We start from the raw sequence: 10,610 nt of genomic DNA on the forward strand, positions 1-10,610 counted from the left end.
TTGGAATTTTTTTTTCTTGTTGGTATGTATATATTCTGTGTATTTTGAAATATCCCCTTTAAATGTCTGCCACTGCAACTCTATTAACCTATCCCTTAACCTCAGTTCACTTTAGCTAGCTCTGCTTTCATGCCCTCATAATTGCCCTTATTTAAGTTTAAAATACTAGCCTTGGAGACTCTCTCACACAAACACTGAATGTAAAATTCAATCATGTTATGATCGCTGCTATGGGGTGCCTTCACTGAGGTCATTAATTAATCCTATCTCGTTGCACAATACCAGGTCTAGTATAGGCTGCTTTCTGGTTGGCTCCAGAATGTGCTGTTGTAAGAAACTATCCTGAAAACATTCCATGAACTCCTCAGCTACGCTACCTTTGCCCATCTGATTTTTCCAGTCTATATGCAGATTAAAATCCCCCATGATTATTGCCGTACCCTTCTGACAAGCTCCCATTATTTCTTCCTTTATACTCCATCCTACCATGTGGTTACTGTTGGGGGACCTGTATACCACTCCCACAAGTGACTTCTTGCCTTTATTATTTCTCATCTCTACCCAAACTGCTTCTACATCCTGGTTTCCTGAACTTAGGTCATCCCTCTCTATTGTGCTAATACCATCATTAATTAACAGAGCCACCCCTCCACCTTTTCCCACCTTCCTAAATGTCATGTACCCTTCAATATTCAGGTCCCAATCTGTCATCCTGCAGCCATATTTCTGTAATGGCTATCAGATCATTTATTTCTATTTGCGCTATAGTTCATCTGTTTTGTTTCGAATGCTACATGCATTCAGATGCAGTGCCTTTAGTTTTGTCGTCTTATTTTTGTAACCTCTAGCCTTATCTGTTGATTTACTCTTGGATTTGTACTCTCTATCCCTTCCTGTCACGGTCTGTTTATCATTTCCCATATTAAAACCTTTCTCTATTGCCCTGTCTCTAATCTTTGAATTACCACATCTTCCCAAATTTGATCCCATGCCCCCAATATATTTAGTTTAAAGCCCTCTCTACCGCCCTAGTTATACAACTCGCCAGAGCACTGGTCCCAGCACAGTTCCGGTGAAGACCGTCCCAACGATACAGATCCCACTTTCCCCAGTACTGGTGCCAGTGCCCCAGGAATTGAAACCCATTTCTCCCACACCAGACTTTGAGCCACGCATTCATCGCTCTAATTTTATTTACCCTATGCCAATTTGCTTGTGGCTCGGGTAATAATGCAGACATTATTACCCTTGAGGTTCTGCTTTTTAATTTAGCCCCTAGCTGCTCATACTCTCTCAGCAGAACCTCTTTCCTAGTTCTACCTATGTCATTGGTACCTACATGGAGCATGACCACTGGCTCCTCCCCCTCCCACTGCAAGTTCCTCCCCAGCCCAGAGCAGATGTCCCGAACCATGGCACCGGGCAGGCAACACAGCCATCTGGACTCTCGCTCTTGGCCACAGAGAACTGTATCTATCCCCCTGACTATGCTGTCCCCAAATACCACTACATTCCTATTAACTCCCCCCGCTTGAATGGCTTCCTGTACCTCTGTGCCATGGTCCATTTGCTCATCCACCCTGCAGCCACTGCTTTCATCCATACAGGCTGCAAGAACCTCAAACCTGTTGGACAATTGCAAAGGCTGAGGCTCCTCCACCTCCTGGGTCCCCATACCTGCTTCACTCGTAGTCACATCCTCCTGTCCCTGACCGCTGACCAATCAGAAGATTCTATTCTAAGGGGTGTGACTGCCTCCTGGAATAAAGTGTCCAGGTAACTTTCCCCCTCCCTGATGCATCGCAGTGTCCGCAGCTCGGCCTCCAGCTCATCAACTCTGAGCCGAAGCTCCTCCAAGTCGCAGACACTTACCGCAGACGTGTTCGTCCTGGATCACACTGGCGTCCAGGAGCTCCCACATACTGCAGTCGCAACACATCACCTGCCCTGCCATCTTTATTGAGAATTTATTTATTTTTATTAATTAATAACTAAAAAATCCTACTACACCTAATAAGATGTATTACTGCTAGTAAACTAGTACTAATGAAACCTTACAATTACTAATACATTTCCTGGGCTTTAAAAGATAAGGGAAGTGAGCAAAATACTCACCAACCAATCACTTACCCTTTTCCCTGTGATGTCACCTTTTATTTTTCTCCAAATGCAGTTGGGTGTGCCAGAGCCAAATTCCCACTGGTTCTCTGTCCCCTATTGTGCAGCTTTTTAACACCTGCTCTCCTGGAAGCTGACAGATACAAAAAGAAAGGAACACCTCCCTCCACTCACTAAACTCACTCACCAAACTCACTCACTCTCACTCACCAAACTCTCAGCTTTACACTTTGTTCCGAGCTGCACTCCATGACAAATTGCACTCAAGCCTCCCTTATTTATACTGCTGAGATTTAAATAAGTGAGCTCTCTGGCAGTTACAGCACCAGATTAGACCAGTTAATTAATTAATTACTCTCACCTACTCTCCAACACAGAGCTTGCTTAGCCCTGCCCAAGCCTGGAAGAAACTTAAAACTTGAAACAGTAAATTTAAATTCAAGTTAAATGCTAATTGCAAGCACACAAGACTAGATTTTATGAAAGAAGAGATTAACCTTTAAGATTCACTCCCTCACTCACCAAACTCGCAGCTTTACACTCTGTTCCGAGCTGCACTCCTTGATATCTCTAGTGGCAGCACAGCAAGTGTGAAGGGCCTACACCTGAATTTTTAATCGCTCAGTGATGGGTGGTGATTTGTATCTTTTTTAAACATCCATTTTGCAGAGCAAGGTTTTGTAATTTAAAGTTGCACAATAACAGTGAAACTTGAGACGGTGGGGCTAATGTATCACTGAAAATTACAGATACTCCCAACACAATAGAAATTAAAGCTACTCATGTTTTCCCGAACAGGTGTTTTGGAGGGAGTTTACTTATTCCATTAAGAAACTGCACAGGAAGCTGCTGCTTGTACATCTGGGAGAGAGCACCGTGCAGTGCTGGCATCTGATTTCATTTGCTACTTCCCTGAGGCTAGTCACGCATCCACTGTCATTAGTTGTTTGCTACATGTGCTGGCCTCACTTCAGCAGGCCAGTGCTGAGATAGAGGCAGTGTAACTGCTTGGAATCAGACATGTTACGTTCGAGGCCTCTATCTGGGAGGAGTTTTCTAGATTACTTTTAGGGCTGTGGGCTAGTGCCAATGTTGTGACCACTAAACAAACAGTTCCTTCCTGCTGTGCATTCTGGATAGAGTGGGCTTTCTACTTTAATATGAGCTCGACTTCTGTCACATTTGAAATGAGGAATGCACAGCAGGAAGAGTTATTTGCATCTCATAGGTTGATGGTAAGAGTTTGAAGTTTAATTTCTCCACCGTACAACAGTCTGTTCTGGAACATTTGGAAAATGTGACCATCTTGGTTATTTTTTTATGGTACTCTCTAATCCAAAACCAACGGGCAAGGAGCTCCAGGGTGAATATTGCTTTCTGCTGTAAGCTGCAAGGTGGTGTGTGTACAAGAGGCACCTAGTTTGACAGGAATTTCCTCCCTGCAGTGCGCCTCAACAGTCTGCGGATTGGTGGGTGTATCCTGTGCATGACCAATCTGTGGTGCCACGCAGTGGGCTGCACCACTACATTACCAGCAGAGCTCGCCATCAAATGATGGAATTCTAATAAACATCATTCTTGCAAGTCTAAATTTCCATAAGTGGGTATTTGATTACAGTTTTCTAGGATTATCTCCATCTTATTGGATCCACTCTCAAATAGACTTCTGGATTTTTTTCTTAATGCTGTGTCAACCTAGGCTGACACTCCAGTGCAGTACTGAGGGAGTGTTGCACTGTCAGAGGTGCTGTCTTTTGGATGAGACGTTAAACCAAGGCCCCGTCTACGCTCGGGTAGATGCAAGAGATCCCATGGCACTATTTTTGAAGAGCAGGAGAGTTATCTGGTGTCCTGGCCAATATTTATCCCTCAATCAACATCACAAACAGATTATCTGGTCATTATCACATTGCTGTGTGTGGGAGCTTGCTGTGTGCAAATTGGCTGCCCCATTTCCTACATTACAACAGTTACTACATTTCAAAGAAAGTACTTCATTGGCTGTAATCCGCTTTGGGATGTCCGGTGGTCGTGAAAGGTGCTATATAAATGCAAGGGTGGTGAATCTGGCATTCTGTACCACAGAAGGCTGTGGAAGCCCAGTCACTGAATATATTTAAGGAGATGATAGATTTCTAGATACAAAAAGCATCAAGGGGTATGGGGAGAGAGCGGGAATATAGTATTGAGATAGAGGATCAACCATGATCATATTGAATGGCGGAGCAGGCTCGAAGGGCCGAATGGTCTACTCCTGCTATTTTTCTATGTTTGAGTCTTTTTATGACAGGTAGTCATTCTCTGGATGGATGGCTAATAATCTTTTAAAAATCACCTGGAAAATGGCCCAATTGCATGCTCTTTCAGTGAGAGGAAGACAAATGAGGTATACGGGCCTCAGTCATGCAGTAATGCAAGTCAAGAACTGGTATTTGAAATCTAGTGGCTGTGGAGTATGTAGTGGCAACTGGTCCATCTCTTGTCCGTTCTGAGACCTTATTAACTTGAGTACTCTAGTGCTGTCTGCTTTTCCACGCCTAGCTTGGGGAGTTATTTTCTTACCTGTGATTCTTGCCAATTACCACACTTCATGTAAAAAAATTATATCCATTTGGCCATCATGCCTGTGCTGACTTTCTAAAAGAGCTATCCACTCCTTTGCTGTTTCCCCAAAGCCTTGCACATTTTTCCTTTTCAATTATATATCTAATTCCCATTTGAAAGTTACTATTGAACCGGCTTCCACCACCCTGTCAGGCAGTGCATTCCAAATCATCATAACTCTGTTTTATATTTTTTAGAATCTTGTCGCCCCCCCCCCCCCCCCCCCTGGAATTTTTGCCACTCCTTCAATGTTTTGACCAAGTGAAGAGGAAGTGTTAAATGAGGTGTCAATGTCCTGTATGGGAATGAAAATTAAGTTGCAATCATTGATTTTTAATATGTGCAGAATTTCATCCTGAGCTGTCTGTATTGTGGTGTTTTACAAAATCCGATACACACTACCTCCTAAATTCAAAATCTGAGCCTATTTTAAGATTATGCAGTGTAAAATACCAGGAAATGCTGCTTGAGGAAAGCTAATTATGATTGTAAACATGTTTGTGTTGCAAATGCATACAGCATATCTTTCTTTGTATATTTAGATGTTTTATTAACTGTAATTTTTTCTTTCTTTCTCCTTCTCTTTCCCCCCCCCCCCCCCCCCCACCTCCCCATCCCTACCCCAAATGTCTAAAGGTTGCAAAATCAAGGCACTGAGAGCAAAAACCAACACTTACATCAAAACTCCAGTTAGAGGAGAGGAGCCCATTTTTGTCGTCACCGGGAGGAAGGAGGACGTGGCTATGGCTAAAAGAGAGATCATTTCAGCTGCAGAACACTTCTCAATGATACGAGCGTCTCGAAACAAAAATGGAGCAGTGCCTGGGGTTGCACCTGGAATAGCTGGCCTCTCTGTACCTGGCACCCCAAATCTGCCTGGGCAAACCACCATTCAGGTACGAGTGCCCTACCGTGTGGTGGGTTTGGTGGTAGGGCCCAAGGGAGCCACAATTAAGCGAATTCAGCAACAAACCCATACATACATAGTCACTCCCAGCCGTGATAAAGAGCCAGTGTTCGAAGTGACGGGCATGCCTGAAAATGTTGACCGGGCCAGGGAAGAGATAGAAGCGCACATTGCTGTTCGTACTGGCAATTACATTGAAATAAATGAAGAAAACGACTTCCATTCCAATGGCACAGACGTGAGTTTTGACAGCAGCGGTTTTGAGTCCACATGGGGGAAGATGAACTCTCTTCCTCCTGCCCGCAATAGACTTCTCTCCAGCTACAGAAACGACAGCTCGAGCTCTCTCGGCAGTGGATCAACCGATTCCTACTTTGGAAGTAACCAGATGGCTGACTTCAGCCCGACCAGTCCATTCAGCGCAGGTGGTTTCTGGTTTGGAGAGTCAGTTGCAACCATGAGCTCTGAAGATCTGGGGTTTGAATCTCCTGCCTTTGACCCCCTTCCAGCCACGCCTCAGTCTGTGATCTGGTGTCCATTCGAACAGGCAAATTCTGTTGGCTTTGGTAACGAATCGACATCTAGCACAATAGCCCGTGACAGCCAACCCACTACCCCTCGCCTATCACCAACCTTTATGGAAAACCTAGAGCTCCCCCTTGCCAGAAGGCCATGCAGTGACCCCTTGAACATGGCCAGTCAAGTTGGGCTTCCAGTATACATCTCTGCCTTCTCCAATGGTACAAGCTACTCCTCCTCCAATGGCAGCACTACTTCCGGTTCACCAACCGACTCGTCTGGCTCTGGTATGGCCCGGGGGAAACGCGATTGTGTGGTCTGCTTTGAAAGTGAAGTGATCGCAGCCCTGGTGCCGTGCGGCCACAACCATTTCTGTATGGAGTGTGCCAACCGAATCTGCGACAAGGAAGAGCCAAAGTGTCCAGTGTGCAACACACCTGTTACTCAGGCCATTCGCATCTACTCTTAACTCAATGAACTACTTGGGAGGGTGGTAATTGGGCAAGAAGGGCTGGGAGGGTGGTAATTGGGCAGGGAGAGGAGAATGTATGTTGGTACTTGTCTGAAAACTTCCTAATGCTAAAATGTGACTGTTATGTAGTTGGATTCGTAGGATTAGGCTACGGGTTTTCTGTAAATTTAAATAAGTTGGGTAATACCATTTTTGTTAGGCAAACTCATTTCATGGATCATAATGAGAGATGGGTCAGTTTATTTGGGTATATACATGCAGGATTTGAAAATCTACTTCTAACAGTGCGAGAGTGGCCCTTGAGCTTTTTTAAAATTTAAGCTTTGCCACTCGTTCCCCTTTTCTAGAGGGATGTGTGTTCTGGATATACAGCCTCAAGTTTGATTACCAGTCTCTGCCAAGTTTGCTGATCTCTACCAGTGCAGCAGTAAGGGTGCTACAGCTGGCTTCAGTGCCAACTAAAGCAAAATCAACCATTGTTCCCATTCCTGGCTTTATCCAGTTATTTCTACTGGAAAGTGTGCAACGTTTGGATGAGGTTGTGATGCCCTCTAACAGGTGGCCTAATAGCTTGTTGACTTTCTTTCTCTTCTCCCCTTCCCAGTGTAGGTTCAAATGTGAAGTGTCCACTTGGGTATGGTACCAGAGGGCTGCTGGCACCCATGGAACTCTACCCCAACAAGGGCTTTAAGGAGAGCAATGAAAATGGGCACAAGAACGGCAAAGTTAGGGCTTAAGAGAACTGATAGAAGTAATATGGACGTGTTGGACGTGAAGCATCCAAGTAAAATTACCTGTACACTAGAGGATATTTGAAGGAGATTTGTAATTCTGTGGGGCAGGAAGACCTGGTAACTCATTAGTGAGTTGTGAAAGGTTTTTCCACTCTTCCTCCCCCACTCCAGAGTATTGTTTTATTACATAACATTTTTTAAAATGTTGAATAAATTGTGCTTATGATGGGAAATGTGATAAATGATTATCACATATTTGTGAACCAAATTGAGCCAAGCAGGTTACAGCCTTGTGTGTTGTATTAATTGTCTTGTGTGTCTAACACATAACGCATGTCTATAACTGAGGAAAGATTAAGTGCAGGATGCACGAACACGTGCTTTTACTGTGAGGAAAATCGAGAAATGCCCCTTTAAATATTTGGGGGGTGTTGGAGAGGGGGAAAAACACTTAGTTTTCAGATTGATGGATTTTTTTGTGGGGGGAGGGATGAAGAGGATGGTGAGTTTTTATCATCCTTTTTGGGTCTCGATCTTCAGCCAGGTTGGTAAGCAATCTGCACCCAGGCTGCTGGATGGTGTCAGTGCTCCTAGAGGGAGACTCCCTCTAGACTCTTCGCTCATTCCCTGTGGGGAAGCACTTGGCTAATGGAACAACTGAGTGATTTTCACCACATGGTGTCATGCCACTTCCCCTCAAGGTAGCTGCAAAACCCTGCTGTTGAAAATTTCCAAACTTCAGCAACCTTGGATAGTCACTTGTTCAGGAATGACTAAGCTTCAACCCTTAACCATACGATGTCTCTATACCCATAGGAGACTACACAGTTACTTTTTCTTCTGTGATGCTTTCTCCCTCACCCCATAAAATCATTTTTTTTGTTCTCATCACCTCAACCTACCCAAACTGGTCAAGAGTGAGCAATAACCGCCTCCCTTCCCTGATGCTATATTGTATGGTGTTCGGAAGCATCTAGTGTTGGTGACTGCCCTCTGAGGGGAAATCTCTTGGTGTTTCTTGCTGCTGGCCCACCCAGGATTGGTAACGAGTCAAATGAAGGGAATCCAAACTCCAGGGGTATTGGCCCATACCCCACCACCATATCGAGCCACATGTCCATCGTGTAGCATAGTTCAGAATTCTCTCATTCTTGCATTAAGGAAACTGCAAGAAGTATTTTGCTGAGATTTGTGATGTTTTGCAGATTTAATTTCGGGTCCATGATTTTCAAACTGCCACACTCCATTCACTATCAAGATTCAGCCAGGTTACCTATGAGCTTAAACTTATAGCACTGATGGTAGCTGATCTGTCCAGGACATCTGGAGTTCTGAACTTCCTGAATCTGCAGGTCTTTTAGAGGGTAGCTTAGGGAGTAGGTAAAACCAGTGATTAAAACACTATCTTATCACTAGGTGTTAAATTTAGTTGGTGCAGAACCACTGCTTGGTTTGGCAATGGTATTTGCTGTTTTTTTTCTGTTGCATAGTAACTCTACTGATGAGTTAGTGACTGTGGGGGGAAAAAAATTGGTTAATTGGACCACTTTTGTTTTAATTGCAATTTGGCTGTGCTGGTTTTATTGTGCAACCTGTGGAAAACAAGGTTTCATTGCTTTCTATTTGATTTCTTTTAAAATATCAAATAACTGAGTTTGATTTCCACACTGTCCATGTTAACCGAGTGTCGATTCTCTCAAGAATTAGGTAACTGCTGAAATTGAATGAATTGGTTTAGACACACTTGTACCCATTATGATCCCATAAAGATGCTGGATTTGGGGTGGCTGAATAGTATCAACAGGACCAATGTGTAAAGAATGAGTTGAGCCACATATCTTCACATTTATTTTGAAGAGTTTGGATATTGGGTGGGGGTGGGATATGCCATGGGTTTAGTTACAGCTCTTTTTGTAGATTGGTGGATGGATTGATGGAACCTGTGCTTCTGGTTTGAGACAATCTAACGATTCCTGTAACATTGTTTTTCTCTAAGAATGCATAGACTGTCAGATGGTTGACTAGGGATCACTGCCCCCTTTGTTTTATGGGCAAAATGGGCCAGACTGATTTGCACCTGTAATAGTTTACAACCAACCTTGTTTTTTGACAGCTAGTTGTTGTATGGGCACCTGTCTGGTGGTCTTAATTGCTGAAATCTCCTATTTCTGATTTGTCAGCAGAACATTCATTAGTCAATCTATTTAGCTTGCTTAGGACTGAAATAGATTTTGCATGTAGTGTAATGGAGTTTATGGTCCATGAGAATTTTAACATTGGCAGCACATGGAGAAACATGGAATGCTGTCTAATTTTGTAACTGATCAAAATGGGATGCATTATGATATTCTAAATATGTCCTTGGAAAATTCCAAAATGATGCCATCAAATATCCGTATCTGTTTGAAATCAATACCGCTACAAAATCAACATGTGTATATCAAATCTTACCCAGTTCAGGATGGGGAATGTCTTCTGTCTAGAGATGGGAGAGTGTACTTTGGAAATTCACAATACAGCTTCAGCCAAGTAGTTTTATAGTGTGGGAGGCCCCAAGAGAATGTGCTTTCTAAACTCTGGTAAGAGCCTCCTGCAGCTGAAATAGTAAATGCATATGTTCATTTAAAAAAAAAAAAAAAAAAAAAAAAAAAAAAATTTTAATTCATTTCCCCCCCCCCCCCCCCCCCCCCCCCCCCAAACCCTTTAAGAAAACATGAATGGATTTTTCCGGCTGTTACGATATAGGCTCTCGAAGATTCTATAACCTCTTGCATAAATGTTGCTCCCAGTTTGGGAGTGATGTAACAACTTACTTATCTTTTAACCAGACAATTATGTAACTATTTAGATCAAATTGTGCATGCTTCTGTCTCCCACCCCCACCTTGTATAGTCTCAAAATGCAAGTGTCTTGCAAAACTGTCCATGTGGTGGGGTGTCTTTACACAACAGTCTCCTTAACAACTGTTTATCGCTGGGTACATTTTTTTGCTAGGTTTGTAGCATTTGAGTTTTTTTCCCCTCATTTCGCTCCCAACTAAAAAGGACTCTTTTTTTCAAAGCTTAATGATCCATGCTTATGGGCCTATGCCTCTTGTTGGTCAACCAGAGGGATCTGCTTCACATCGTTAATAGTGATGACAGACTTGTTTCACGGGGTATTTAGTTGGAGGGACGGGTCTGTTAAACTGTGAAATGTAAGTTAGCACTTTACACTCACTCCCCCAGCATTTCCTAGAGTTTATTTTGAATTCCTG

At 43.4% G+C, this 10,610-nt stretch overlaps 1 protein-coding gene across 1 annotated transcript in view; it reads left to right on the forward strand.

Annotated features, from left to right (window-relative positions):
- Nucleotides 1-10,016, forward strand: part of LOC147123573 (RNA-binding E3 ubiquitin-protein ligase MEX3C-like) — a 41,347-nt gene extending 31,331 nt beyond the window's left edge. The window contains exon 2 of the mRNA XM_085974809.1: nucleotides 5,359-10,016. Within this exon, the coding sequence (XP_085830935.1) occupies nucleotides 5,359-6,617 (1,259 nt within the window). The 3' untranslated portion in view covers nucleotides 6,618-10,016. The remainder of the gene's footprint in view (nucleotides 1-5,358) is intronic.
- Nucleotides 10,017-10,610: the final 594 nt, after the last annotated feature.

Source organism: Somniosus microcephalus, chromosome 2 (genome assembly GCF_052327205.1).
Source record: "Somniosus microcephalus isolate GS21.2 chromosome 2, FLI_Smic_1.0, whole genome shotgun sequence".
NCBI lineage: Eukaryota > Metazoa > Chordata > Chondrichthyes > Squaliformes > Somniosidae > Somniosus > Somniosus microcephalus.